At 47.9% G+C, this 15,001-nt stretch overlaps 1 protein-coding gene across 1 annotated transcript in view; it reads right to left on the minus strand.

Annotated features, from left to right (window-relative positions):
- Window positions 1–995: 995 nt before the first annotated feature.
- The window catches only part of LOC136645892 (vertebrate ancient opsin-like), an 80,480-nt gene continuing 66,474 nt past the window's right edge, over window positions 996–15,001 (minus strand). Inside the window, exon 4 of the mRNA XM_066622343.1 lies at window positions 996–1,259. Coding sequence (XP_066478440.1) covers window positions 996–1,259 — 264 coding nt within the window. The remainder of the gene's footprint in view (window positions 1,260–15,001) is intronic.

Genomic DNA, 15,001 nt, shown 5'->3' on the forward strand with positions numbered 1-15,001 from the left:
GCTAGCCCATCGCCAGCCGGTGCTGGGCTAGCACCAGTGGAACACCACTGCTCTGCTGATCCTCGGTCACCTGAACCACCGGGCAGCGGAGAGGTAGGTGGGGACATGGGGGGAGGCAGAGTTTCGGTGTGGGGGAGGGCTGGGAGGGGGAGCAGGGCAGGAGGGAGACTGGACAGGTGCAGCTCCACTCCACCACAGCCAGAACCTCTGTGTCGGGCTGCAGGCCTGACAGGAAGGCTCTTGATTCTACGGCAGCCAAAGGATTGCCACAGAATCAAGTAACCCTATTGTGGGGCTACTTGTCTGACCCGGGAGAAGGGGATGAAAGTCCCCTTTTCCTGAGCAGCAGCCCTGTTGCACATAGGATGCCACGGCAGCCATTTCGGCACTGCAGCAGTCCCGATGCAACGGGCAGCTCAGGACTGGGCCGTCAATCTCTCTCACAGTGGCCATCTATTTTTAACAAAGGTGCCCCTATGTGGCTAACTCAAAATGTGAGCTAATGCCACTCAGCAGATAGATCCCCACAGGGCTTGGGTTGGTTTCCCAGTTAATCTATTGAGCTCAGAGCGTCACTGCATTGGAGAATCAGATCAAAAATAGGCCCAGCTGCATGGTATCAGGTCTCTCCTATTCCCCCTCACAAAATCCTGCCATATTTGCTACGTGCAACACTAATGTTGCAAGTTGACGACCCATGCTTTTTCCTCCTAGAATTATTAAAACCTTTTAAAAGGAGCTTGTAGAAAGAGGTTTTGATGTTATATTTGGAATGGCCCACAGCACACACAAATAATGCTTTAAAGGCTCAGAGGTTGATTATTACCTTTCTGAGTGTCACATGACTTCACATGGCATACTGTCTGCGTGCCGGACAGTTAAACCCAAACCGTATGCCCATTGACTGTAGAGTTAGGAATGCACAAAATCCAAAATTCTGATCTTCCTCAATTCTGCTACCTACTCTTCAGTCCTGAAGAACAAAAGCCCTTTACTCAAGCACTATAATGAGCTACCATCAGCACTGCCTGTTTTGCCTTTGAGCTGGTGCCTTCGGTTGGTTCTGGATTCTGTAGATTACCAGTTGCTTCCTGGTCTTCTGAGGAGGACTGTCCTGCAGAAGCAGCAGCAAGTGTGATGTTGTTGCCCTGAGTTCTTTGGACAGTGTGACACATTCGAGTAGATCTTGAGGAACCCTTGTTGCTGAAGCTGCCTGACGTCCGGTCACATTTCAGAAGAGCACAAAAACACCTGTAAAACTGACACACAAATATAGAGGTTAAATACAAATGTGTCATGTGACTAGTAGTTTATTTCCCCCTTGCTTTGAGTCATGGTCCTCTGAGATATTCAGGCAGAGTAGAATAAGGGAAGGCAGGGATGGCAATGCAGCCCCGAGGTAAGGTAACAAATGTGCCCTTACCTTGAAGAGACTGCCTCACCACTGCAGGATGCAGTGCACGCTGCATTGGCAGAGCTATGACAGTGCTGGAAAGTTGGTTAGGATTGCACCCTTAGTTTTTACACCCCTCTGGAAGCCATATAAGGAGAGGGCTGTTGTCAGATGTTTCAGTAGCTAGTTCCACGCAAGTGGTGCCACAACCAAAAAGGCCCTTCACCTTGCCACCATCCCCCTGGCTTCAGATTGCAGTGGTATCCTAAGCAGGACACTATCTGATGATCATAGGGGGAGTGCAGAATTATATGGAGGAAGGCAGCCCTTGAAGTACCCTGATCCTATGCCTTTTATGGTGCAATCCTGACTCTTACTTGGGCCGACATAAGTCCCTTGTGCCAGCCTGGGAGTGTTGCAAAAGTAGCGTCAAGCACTTTTGCGCCACTCTGAGGGGAGATAGGCTCGTGCACAGATATGCACCAGCCTCCCCGCGCAGATGCGTGTCCTGGGGAGAAGGTGAATTGCGCTGGCCAAGCTTGGTCAATGCGGGGGTCAGGAGGTATGGGGAGAGCAGGGAGGAGACAGGAGGTGATTCGGGGTAGGGGAGGGTGGGCTGCGAGCGGGACTGTGGGCAGGCGGGCAGAGAGCAGGAGGCAGAGCCAGGATCCAGCAGTTATGCCGGATCCTGACCCTGTACCTGGGTGGCCCAGGGCAGTCCCAGGCTGCTCAGATTTGCGCCACCTCATCAGGTGGTGTGACACAAGGTAAGGAGAAAGATTTCCCCTTGCCTTGGGCTGCACTGCTTTTCCCCTTGCCCGCAGGAGGGCCACATCATCTCTCTGGCACTGTGTTGGGGGCCAGGGAAAAAAAGAATTCATTTACATTTCAAATTTGAATAATTTTACATAAATGAATATATTAAGGATGGAACTTATATGAATGCATGAAGGTCTTGCAATAGCTCAAGGCCTATAAAAAGCCTTGCACAAAGCAAGGCCAGCCTTTCCTTTGCTGCTGCTGCTGCAACACAGACATGAAACAGCAAGCAGTGGAAGGAGCGGTCATCCCACAGCTCACGCGAGAGGTCAAACAGTCGCCCTCACGGTGAGAGCAGTTGTGTCAAGCCAGCATGGACTCCAGCAAATCTCTGGAGGGCCAGAGGCTCATTGGAGACTAGGGGACCCCCAGTCCAGCCCGTGTCCAGCCCAGTCCAGCCCGTGGACTGGAGACTAGGGGACTCCCAGTCCAGCCGTGTCCAGCCCAGCCCAGCCCGTGTCAAGCCAGCATGGACTCCAGCATGGACTCCAGCAAATCTCTGGAGGGCCAGAGGCTCATTGGAGACTAGGGGACCCCCAGTCCAGCCCGTGGGGAGCCCCTAGTCTCCAATGAGCCTCTGGCCCTCCAGAGATTTGCTGGAGTCCATGCTGGCTTGACGCAACTGCTCTCACTGTGAGGGTGACTGTTTGACCTCTCGTGTGAGCTGTGGGATGACAGCTCCTTCCACTGCTTGCTGTTTCATGTCTGTGTTGCAGCAGCAGCAGCGAAGGAAAGACCAGCCTTGCTTTGTGCAAGGCTTTTTATAGGCCTTGAGCTATTGCAAGACCTTCATGCATTCGTATAAGTTCCATCTTTAATATATTCATTTATGTAAAATTATTCAAATTTGAAATGTAAATGAATTCTTTTTTTCCCTGGCCCCCAACACAGTGCCAGAGAGATGATGTGGCCCTCCTGCGGGCAAGGGGAAAAGCAGTGCAGCCCAAGGCAAGGGGAAATCTTTCTCCTTACCTTGTGTCACACCACCTGACGAGGTGGCGCAAATCTGAGCAGCCTGGGACTGCCCTGGGCCACCCAGGTACAGGGTCAGGATCCGGCATAACTGCTGGATCCTGGCTCTGCCTCCTGCTCTCTGCCCGCCTGCCAAGGGCTGCAACTGGCCCCCGGGCCAAGGTTTGGGCACCCCTGCACTAGAGCATGAACCAACATAACCAGTGGACTCAGATACAGTCTCAGCTGATGCACCAGCAAAAGCTGGGCAAAGGCGCCACTGGTCACAAATACTGTCTGACCATCCATGGACAGCTGTGGATCCAGAAGGACTCTCAGGTTGTGAACCTTCTCTTTCATAGGGACTGCCCCCATTCTAGAGCAAGTTGTAGATCTCGATCCCATTCTGTGATCTTCCAGATCAAAAGGACAACCGATACTACATACAACATTACTACAAAGAAAAGGTAAGCTGAAAACCATTCTTCTTTTTTATTTTTTAAATGTCTTGGGGCACAATCCTAACCAAGTCTACTCAGAAATAAGTCCTATTTTGTTCAATGGGGCTTACTCTCAGGAAAGTGTGGTTAGGATTGCAGCCTGAATGTGGTTCCTAAATACCTTCAAAAGGCAGAACCAATGTTCTGTAAGTCTGTAGCCATCACAGAAAAGGCCCCACTACTGACAGCAGCATATGGTATTTCTCTGAGTATTCAAAGAAGGTTCTCCCCAATGTGTATAGAGCAAAGATAATTCTACATAAATGAAGTGTACAGGTGGTGGAAAAACCCAGAAAAGGTGCATTACAGTCAGTACTACTCATATTGGAGAATCAGAGCTAGCATCCTTTCCTGACTGTATGGAGTGCTATTTGATAGAAAACTTCTGGGGAAATGGCTCCAGAAGTTCTGATCTATGCTTTAACATCTCTCTGTCATCTTTTTGTGCTTTGTTCTTGCTTAAAAAAATATCTTAACCTGATCAAACAGTTAACCTGAGTGCCTTCCCACAGAGATCTTCAAATTTGACTAGCCAAAATGGTACGCACTATCTTATCTCATAATTAGGACAAATACATGCAAGACAAGGGGATGTCATCTCACGGGGCACATTAACACCATTCTGAAGGCATTAAATAACCATGGAGTGGATTTCACTACTAGAGCAAGGTCACCATATTTTACAGGCAGTTCAGCTGTGTGTAGTGCGAGTTGAAAGAACTGGTGGCTTTGTTCTCTCTCTTTTAAGAAAAGCAGATTTAACCTTGGCCTAGGGAGCTTAGGTGCATACTAATGATTCCTAATTATTGTTATTAATGACTTTTGTTTCTCCTCAACCTGCCACCACAAAATACTGCAAGGTCAGACTGAAGTTGCTCTGCCTGCCTGCCTCGCTGGTTTGGCTCACTAGAGAGGCAGTGGTGGCAATCAGCCAGTTGGCAACAGCACTAGCATAGCTAGAGTGGGGGCAAAACAATAAGTACTGCGGGTGCCACAGCGTGCCATGCGAGTGACCCCCTCCCCCTTGCTATTGGAACCATTCTGGGCAGCATAGCCCTATGCAAGAGACGCTGCTTGATTTGGTCAGTACTTGCGCATTGCCGTCACTGCCTAGAATGTACCAGTACCAGTGGCCGTCGTAGCACAGATCAGCTGAAACACTTTCACCACTGCTGTACCCAGGCCCCCCCCACCTGCCAATTGAGGCACCCTCCAAAGGCACTTGCATCACTAGGAGGTCACTAGGGATGCTCCCCAGGACCAGTGGGGAAGGAGAAGGTGCCACCGCCACCAAAGGTTCTTACCTTTTGCTGTTGGGAAATGTGGGAGGAGCCATCCCTTTTCTCATCCCCTCTGCCTGCCCCTGCTGTCACTAAGCATGGAATATTGTGGGGGCCTGTCACCTAGGCCCAGCCCAGGAGGCCAGGAATCAACCCGGAGCAGGGGCCTCCTCAGGGGTAAGGGCCTCCTCGGGAGTAGAACCTGAGCACTGTCAGGACTGGGGTCCCAGGCAAGACACTTCCCTGGGAGTAAGCCCTAGTGCCTCCTGGGAGCAGTCAGCAGCCTCGTGGGCAGAAGGGGTGGGGCTGGACCAGAACAAGGCCAGCCTCATAAGGAGGCTGGACAGCCTAGGGAGAGGTCGCTCCTCTCCAGTTGGGAGGGGGATCGCAGAGGAGGCCAGAGGGGGTAGCCACCCCGGCCTTATTCAGCCAACAGAGGCTTCAAGGGGAACTTTGCTCGCCTCAGCCCTGGAGAGAAGGGCCAGGGGCTGGGAACCACCCGATCCTAGACCCACCTGGGGCCTGGGAGTGAAACCCGGAGAGGTGAGGCTGCTGCCCCAAGGACCCCATCTCATCTACCCCCATTGGAGGCCAGCTTATCAAGGGGCAAGACCGGAGGTACAGGGGGCCCTCCTGAGGACAGCTAAGCTAACCCCCGACAACGCTACGGCAGCCATTGGGAACCCCTATCCCTTTCCGACTGGCACCAGCCGGGGAGCCCTGCCGGAACCCACAAGGGGTTGGGAAGGAGGAGGGAACGCGCATATTGTTCGCCGACGCCGCGTGTCTGTGTAAAGCAAAGGGGCCTGAGACGTAACAGGCCCCATGAATGTCAAGAGTTTAACCAGAGTAAACCGGCTGTGCAAATCTGCTATATCTGCCTCACGTCCTTCTTTCTGCCGACGACCAGCACGCATCGTCCAGGTAAGCCCCCCGTGCTTGGGCACACCCAAAGGGGCGGGGTCTCTGCCCGCCATGGATATCACAGGGCCCAATGTACTCTTGGCTTGGCCCCAGGATCCATAATAGCCTAGTGCCAGCTCTGTGCATCAGAAAGTTTCTGAAAAAGCACTCGTTCAGCAACAAGAGCCAATGTAGGAAAAATTGCTTCGCCTCTGAGTGTTGATGACTTATATGATAAAATGATTAAAAATGGTTATAAAACAACCACAGATATAGATCAGGTCTCTGAAGAGGAAAAGAAGCTGTCTCTGAGCCTTGCTTCACACCTGCCTTGCTTCTGATTTTTTTTCTTAAGCAGACTGATAGAAACATGTGCTTGTTAGCAGCATGTTTTCTTGTTGATATGCTAAAGTAGGTACTCCTGGAGCACCACACACTACACTGGATAAAGTTAAGGACATATTTATATTCAAAGCAAGACAATGAATAAGATTAGAAAAAAAGACATTTGTGACCACAATTCAAACAGCTCACTGTGTGTCTCGAAAGTGATCTGTTTGTGTGCCCGTGCAGGAATTTCAATGAATCTGTATGGACATGGTTCACAGAACTATAAAACTCATGCTTGAACAGTAAAAGATTGTATGGAGGAGTGGACCTCGTTCTACAGAACATTGCATGTGGAAGTCTGGTTTTCTTGCCTGTTTTATCACCCGTATGCCACTGACATCAATGCCAAACCTCTCGACGATTTGAATGGTGACAGGATGGCTCCTCTTATTTTTCAATACAGCCTTCAGTAAACAAACTATGTTCAGATACTGACATCCAAGGACTGGTTTCAGTGCAAGTGAGATCTCAGGAGCACTTTGCAAATAGGAACAACAATAATGGTTATTGAGTAGAGCCGGGAGAGCAAGATAGGGCAAGATGACAAGGCGTTATATACCCAAATCCTCCACTGACACTCTGTCTTTCCAGCCCTGAGGATGAGCAAGGGTGTAGATGTGTGTGTGTGGAAAAGTGCTTGACTGGAAGGGAAGCTGTTGGTCTATCTGTCACATATTATCTGGTTGCATGAGCTAAATACCATGCTGTATCTAGCAACAAAATTCTTTAATCAAACAAATATTTAAGATAGGAGATACTTCAGGCTGTGTGAACACCACTTCATAAGCCATAATGTGACACACTGGCACTGCAGGTATATCCCGCTGGTTCAAAAAACCTTTGGCATAATGCTTGTCATGTTAAATTAATCTCTACTTCTATTCATAAGACATAAAAGATGCATCCACACTTTGCTCCTACCACAAGATGACCCCTGCATTCTTCAGTTGACAGCAATCACAACACACCACTGCTGCACCATCAAATAATGTATTATAAATTTTAAACACACTCTCTTTCTATTCTGTGATAGCCAGGGGAATTCCAAACCCTCACAGCCCCATGCAGTGAGCCAGGCTGAAAGCAGGGGAACACACCCAATTCCAACTCAAATACAACCCTGGAACTGACTTGGAAAAGGTTCTGGTCACAGCATCTCAAAACAGACATAGTGGAAATGGAAAAGGTGCAAAAGAGAGCAACTAAGATGATTACTGGGCTGGGGCACCTTCCTTATGAGGAAAGGCTATGGCCTTTGGGCCTCTTCAGCCTAGAAAAGAGGCGCCTCAGGGGGGACATGATTGAGACATACAAAATTATGCAGGGGATGGACATAGTGGATAGAGAGATGCTCTTTACACTCTCCCATAACAGCAGAACCAGGGGACATCCACTAAAATTGAGTGTTAGGAGAGTTAGAACAGACAAAAGAAAATATTTCTTTACTCAGCATGTGATTGGTCTGTGGAACTCCTTGCCACAGGATGTGGTGATGGCGTCTACCCTGGACACCTTTAAAAGTGGATTGGACAAGTTTCTGGAGGAAAAATCCAATACCGGTTACAAGCCATGATGTGCATGTACAACCTTCTGATTTTAGAAATGGGCTAAGTCAGAATGCCAGATGCAAGGGAGGGCACCAGGATGAGGTCTCTTGTTATCTGGTGTGCTTCCTGGGGCATTTGGTGGGCTGCTGTGAGATACAGGAAGCTGGACTAGATGGGCCTATGGCCTGATCCAGTGGGGCTGTTCTTATGTTCTTACATACATCTTATTTTGGACTGACGATTAGCCTGAAGAAAACACAGGTCATGGTTCAGGATGTGGACTCACCTCCCTGCATTACAATCTCTGCACATGAACTGGAAGTTGTCCATGATTTTGTGTACCTTGGCTCAACGATCTCCGACACTCTTTCTCTCAATACCGAGCTAAACAAATGCATCGGTAAAGCAGCTACCACGTTTTCCAGACTCACAAAGAGAGTCTGGTCCAACAAGAAGCTGACGGAACATACCAAGATCCAGGTCTACAGAGCTTGCGTCCTGAGTACACTTCTGTACTGCAGCGAGTCATGGACTCTTCGCTCACAACAGGAGAGGAAACTGAACGCTTTCCACATGCGCTGCCTCCGACGCATTCTCGGCATCACCTGGCAGGACAAAGTTCCAAACAACACAGTCCTGGAACGTGCTGGAATCCCTAGCATGTATGCACTGCTGAAACAGAGACGCCTGCGTTGGCTCGGTCATGTCGTGAGAATGGATGATGGCCGGATCCCAAAGGATCTCCTCTATGGAGAACTCGTGCAAGGAAAGCGCCCTACAGGTAGACCACAGCTGCGATACAAGGACATCTGCAAGAGGGATCTGAAGGCCTTAGGAGTGGACCTCAACAAGTGGGAAACCCTGGCCTCTGAGCAGCCCGCTTGGAGGCAGGCTGTGCAGCATGGCCTTTCCCAGTTTGAAGAGATACTTGGCCAGCAGTCTGAGGCTAAGAGGCAAAGAAAGAAGGCCCATAGCCAGGGAGACAGACCAGGGACAGACTGCACTTGCTCCCAGTGTGGAAGGGATTGTCACTCCTGAATTGGCCTTTTCAGCCACACTAGAACCACCTTTCATGCTGTTCCAGAACCACCTTTCAGAGCGCGATACCATAGTCTTTCGAGACTGAAGGTTGCCAACAACAACATGTTCTTACAAAGTCACGTCAAATGGACCTGCAAAGCCATGAGGGAAGAACACCACAGACTAGAGAGACACTATCAAGAGGGAAGGAAAATCAGTACTTTCAAACACAAACATCAGAGCCAACAGTCTGGTTTCCGTGAATGAGCAACTCAAGGAATGCTCTGTAAATTACCCCAGATATTTACTCAGCTGCCTTTGCCTGAGATGCCAGGGGATCCACAAGGAAGTAACAAGGGCTGAAGGAATCCAACTGCCCAGTCCACTGTACGTCTCCATGCAGTGATGTAGAGACACCAGCATGGCACCTAGTGCATCCCACTGGGATGTTTTGACCTCTGGAAGCCTTCTTGGTACAAGGAAACATTTGTTCCAAGAACACTTGTTCTGACAGTGCTAGGCACCTTCAGGATTGAGGCCTGAAGCTCCAAGTGAAAGCACACTTTGAACAAGGATCCTCAACAAGGAAAAATGGAGCTGGCTCAAACATCAGAACCTGCTCCAACATTTAAAGGTGCCCATTTGACTCAAGCTTTTACTGGTGTAAGTTGTTAACTTTGGAGCTGACAGCTTAGCAAGTCTGGCTGTTCCACCCACCCACCTTCTACATGCTTGGTCCTACAACTCTCTATCCACTGCCTATCCTGACCAGCTTCCTGCACCCACCTGCTGTCATACTACCTGCTACCATCTTACTGTACCATATGGATTTAGCCTACACTCCCAGCAGACACCATCTTATCCCATACCATCCCATTCATTCTCTGTGGCCATGAGAGGACACCTAACAATGAGGTCAGAGTTTTTATGGATCATTGCAGGGCATGCAGAGAATAAACAAAGACATCCATACATAACAGCAGTTCGCACTGGGATGATCCCACCAACTATCCTATAAAAGGTGTGGATAGTTTTTAAAGGCAGCAAGATAACTAAAAGGATAGCAAGTTTGGTGTCAGTAAAAAGAGATGTGAATTGTTCTCCAGCTACACACACCAAATTCTATCCACCTTTCCGCACCCTGAACTTCCCCCTGAGTCTCCTTGGACTCACACCAGCTAAATAGCTGGTGTAGGTCCAAGGAGACCCATTGAAGGCCAGTTGGCCTACAGGAAGGAATGTAACAAAGATTTTTATTTATCTCTCCTGGGTCATCTGGTTGCCTCCCCCTATAGTAGGGCTGCCCAAACCCCGGCCTTGGGGCCACTTGCGGCCTTCGAGGACTCCCAGTCCGGCCCTCAAGGAGCCCCCAGTCTCCAATGAGCCTCTGGCTCACTGGAGACTTGCTGGAGCCCGTGCTGATCTGATGCAACCACTCTCAGCGTGACGGCCAATTGTTCGACCTCGTGTGTGCTGTGGGACAAGGGCTCCCTCCACTACTTGCTGTTTCACAGCTGATTCAGCAGCAGCAGCAAAGAAAAAGCTGACCTTGCTTTGTGCAAGGCCTTTTATAGGCCTTGAGCTATTCCAAGACCTTCATTCATATAAGTTCCCTCTCTAATATATTCATTTGTGTAAATTTATTCAAATTTGAAATGTAAATTCTTTTTTTTTAGGCCCCCGACACAATGTCAGAGAGATGATGTGGCCCTGCTGCCAAAAGGTTTGGACACCCCTGTCCTACAGCATGCAGTATGTGCTCAAACAGTGCTTCTGTGGGATACAGGACTGAGCCCTTGGTATCCTAATACAGAGGGAATGAAAGAAACAATCAATAGGGCTTGTGTGAGTTAAAATCAGTGCAAGCTGACTAAAAATCATACAGTATTACTGTCAAGCAAAGCAACAAAAAAATAGCCATGTGAATGAGCCCTCCAATCCTAATTTAAACAGTGACTTGATGTTGGTTCTAAAAATATGCATTTGTTAGCTAGAGATAGTTCTGTTTTCAAATGATATGGCATTAGCAAAATGCTTACCTTCCACCTTTATTCATTAATTCATCAGCTCTTGTCTAGTTCCAAGAGCTGACAATATTTCACCCCCATCTTAGAAGCATTTTGGTGTAGAGCCAGCTATGTCCAGCCATACGTAGCCAATATTTAGTAGCATCCCTTTTGAATGGAGCTGCAATTGCCACACAATTCTTCCTTCAAGAGAGGGGCATGCAGAAAAGATGGTACCCTAGAAAGACACTTATAGGTGTCCTTAGGTGAAATGGTTGGCAACCTTCAGTCTCGAAAGACTATGGTAGAAGCCTACAGCACCCGGTATTTCTAGGTGGTCTCCCATCCAAGTACTAACCAGCCCTGAGCCTGCTTAGCTTCTGAGATCAGGCATGTGCAGGGTAACAGTTGCTGCTAGAATCACAATTGCATGAAAATACAGTTCTTATGCTTAAAAGTTTCTCTGCAGACAAAAGAAATGGTGAAAGGGTGATTTTTGCATTTAAAATTATGCATTGTAGTGAGGAATTGCATAGCCAATGAACCATATCCCCTGTGTATCATGTACTTCTTTCCTAGCACATCCGCTCATTTAAATTTCAATATTTGCTTTACACCTTTGCTTTGTTCTTCCCAAAATATCTATCTATAGCCTGTTCAGCCCCCTCCCCTTCTTTTGTTAAAGAATTCTGTGTCAAGGACACCAGAGACCAGTCTTTTTAGCATAAGGCTATAAGCAGTGGTTCTCAAACTTTTTAGCACCAGGACCCACTTTTTAGAATGACAATCTGTCAGGACCCACCAGGCATTATGTCATTAACCTGGAAGTTATGTCATGGCCAGAAGTGACAATATCAAGCAGGAAAATGTTTTAACGCCCCCATATAACAAAATCAAATCAAATTAAGGGTACAATCCTAACCCCTTATGTCAGTGCTTTCCAGCACTGGCATAGCGATGCCAATGGGACATGTGCTGCATCTTGCAGTTGGGTGTCACTCACAGAGGCCTCCTCAAAGTAAGGGAATGTTTGTTCCCTTACCTCAGAGCTGCATTGCCCTTATGTCAGTCCTGGAATGCACTGACATAAAGGGTTAGGATTGCACCCTAAGTAAGTCAAAAGGATAAGGGTGCAATCCTATCCTGTGCTGGAACAGGCAAACCAAGAGGCTTGTGCTGTATCCAGTGCAGGATAGGGGCCAGAATTGGCTCAGCCAGAGGCAAGGGGAAACTTTTTCCCCTTACCCCTGGGTAAGGCGCCCTGGCCCCTATGGGTCTCCTCAAATTTGCACCACCTCCTAAAGTGGCACAAGTCCAGGGAGAGCAGAGCGACTTCAAGCCACTCTGAACTCCCTGGGAACGGGGGTTGGGATCCAGCATAACTACTGGATCCCAGCCCTGCCTCCTGCTCCCCACCCACACCCCCAGGGCCACCCATTGCTGGCCTTCCCCCTGCCCTGGAATGCCTCCCTCCCTCCCTCCTCCTCCCTGCCTTCTCCCTGCCAGAGCCTTGTGTCAGCCCAGGTGGTGTGGAGGCTTGTGTTACAGGCTTGCGCTGTAAGTTAAGTTAAAAGTAAAAGTTAATAAGTTTAAAAATTTATTAAAATAAAGATGAATGCTCCTAACCCTCCCACGCAGTTGCTCTGTTTTTTAAATCTGTTTTTTAAAAAACAGATCTGTTTTTTAAAAAATTCCCCAAACATCCCAAAGGCTGCAATCCTATCCACACTTACCCAGGAGCAAGCCCTATTGACTGTATAAGCTTATATACAAAGTAGTCTGTTAAAAGTACAGATCTGTCACATTTCCCTAAATGTACTCACATACCATGGTTGCATCAAGTCTAAAACATTAAAATAAAATGCACATTGAAATGAATGGGGACCCACCTGAAACTGGCTTGTGACCCACCTAGTGGGCCCAGATCCACAGTTTGAGAAACTCTGCTATAAGGAGACAGACAAGGCAATGTCTCAGCTGTCTGGAATGTTGAATCCAATCGACTTCCACCCTTCCGAGCCTGAAAGCCACAGGGTTTGAGAATGGCAACCTGAGAGGTGCATTCAAAGCTCTAAGGGGGGCAGAGCAGGAATAAAGGACACTTGAACTGAATCTGAGAGTTGGTGTTGGTGAATGAGAATGTTGGTCATTGAAACTCTCTCTAACCAGTTCAGAAATTTACATTTTGAATGGTTAGCTTTCTCTGACTCCCAACAGGCCAGTTGTAACCTCTTAAGCGAGGGGTGGGCAAACTTTCAACTTTAGTGATCCTGTACCTTTAACAATTGCATAGAAAACGGAATTTCAGCAGGTGCAGTGTCATCTCACAGATGACAAGCTGTACCTGCTGAAATTATCTCTCCTACACAATTGTTAAAGGTCCAGGATCCCTAAAGTTGAAAGTTTGCCCACCCCTGTCTTAAGCCAAAGTTAAGCCTAAGCCACAGAAAAGTTAAGCAATGAGAAGCAGCAAAGAATAAAGGGAGACATTTTATCTATAATCTCTGCAGAGGCACTGAATGGTCTGCAAACTGGATCACAGGTGACACCTGGCCAAACCTAATCCCTATGAAATGTTGTCTGGACCCCATTCTGTACCAACCAGTCTTAATCACTGGTTTTCATATCTGAGACTCTTTGTTTTTAACAGCTGCATGACAGATAGGAAATTGAATTTGTGCAGGTTATTCTGGCAGTGTGATGACTTATTGCATTCATATCTTGCCATCTTTCTTCCATAGTATTCATGGCAGCACACAGAGGCTTTCTTGGATGCAACACCAACCAGATCTAGACCTGCTTAGCTGGAGCAAACTGGCTACATAATACACCTTCAAAACACTTCCTAGGGCCATGGTGTTCTGTGAACAGTGACACACCTGTTTAGTTTGACAGCTTGAATGTACTGCTAAAGATGCACTGTTTGAAAATATGATGGTCAGTGTGTGGTCTCTTCCTCTGTAGTTTCTCAAATGACTTCAAATAGTTCCCCATCAGCCTTGGGAAGAGAAGACTAAGAGGGAACAGTAAAGCACTATTCAAATATTGGAAGGGCTATCATATGGGACAAGGCAAAAATTTAGGATGCAATCCTATTCATGAAGAACGCTGATGCAGCAACTGCTGCGCTAGCCTAGGTTGTCTCATGTCGTAAAGCAACACCATTGAGTAAGCGGTGGGAAAACCTGCACTGTTCTGCTGCCGCTGCATCTACAAGGAGTGCCCGACGGAGCAGGTAAAGCCCTGCTAGGTGGCGCAGGGGTAGGGGACGTTGGGCAGTGAGGCACACACCAAATCCTAGACTTGGAAGCTAGACAAGTCTCAAATTCTCCCTCCTAGACTTGGAAGCTAGACAAAGGGGCTGCCTGAACTTGCACCAGTGATTTTGCTGACACAGATCCAAATAGCTCCATTATACAAGCTGGGGCTTTAGCAGGAGCATGGGGATGAATGTCCAGTTATCTCGAGGAGACTTCCAACCTGCTCCTTCCTAGTGCTGAATACAATGTGGGACAAATGGCCCTGCTGTGCCAGCCCTGGTAAACACTGGGCTATTTTTCTATGTTGCTGTAGAGCAGCGGTTCTCACACATTTAGCCCCGAGACCCACTTTCTGGAATGAGAATCTGTCAGGGCCCAAAGGAAATGATGTCATGACCGGAAGTGACATCATCAAGCAGGAAAAATTTTCGCAATCCTAGGCTGCAATCCTACCCACGCCCAGGAGGAAGTCCCATTGACTATCATTGTTAAAAGAATATACATAGTAGCTTGTTAAAAGTGCAGGTCTGTCGCATTTCCCCAAATGCAGTCACATACCAGGGTAGCATCAAGTCTATTATATTAAAAATAAAATATTGAAATGAATGGGGACCCACCTGAAATGGGCTCGCGACCCACCTAGTGGGTCCCGACCCACAGTTTGAGAAACACTGCTCTAGAGAACAGGACGAGATCTGCTGGGCTTAAGTTACAGGAGCAGAGATTTCAGTTTAACATTAGGAGAAATGCATTTATTTATTTAAAAGATTTCTACACTTCTTTTTAGTGCCACTAAAAGGGTTGCCAAAGTGACTTACCACCGTTTAAAACACAATTCAGTAAACCATATTAAAACAATATTCCAAATCAATTTGGAATTTTACAACAACCTGTCAAAACACGACAGGCAGCCAGCCAAAAAAAAACTCAAG

This window comes from Tiliqua scincoides, chromosome 3 (assembly GCF_035046505.1).
Source record: "Tiliqua scincoides isolate rTilSci1 chromosome 3, rTilSci1.hap2, whole genome shotgun sequence".
NCBI lineage: Eukaryota > Metazoa > Chordata > Lepidosauria > Squamata > Scincidae > Tiliqua > Tiliqua scincoides.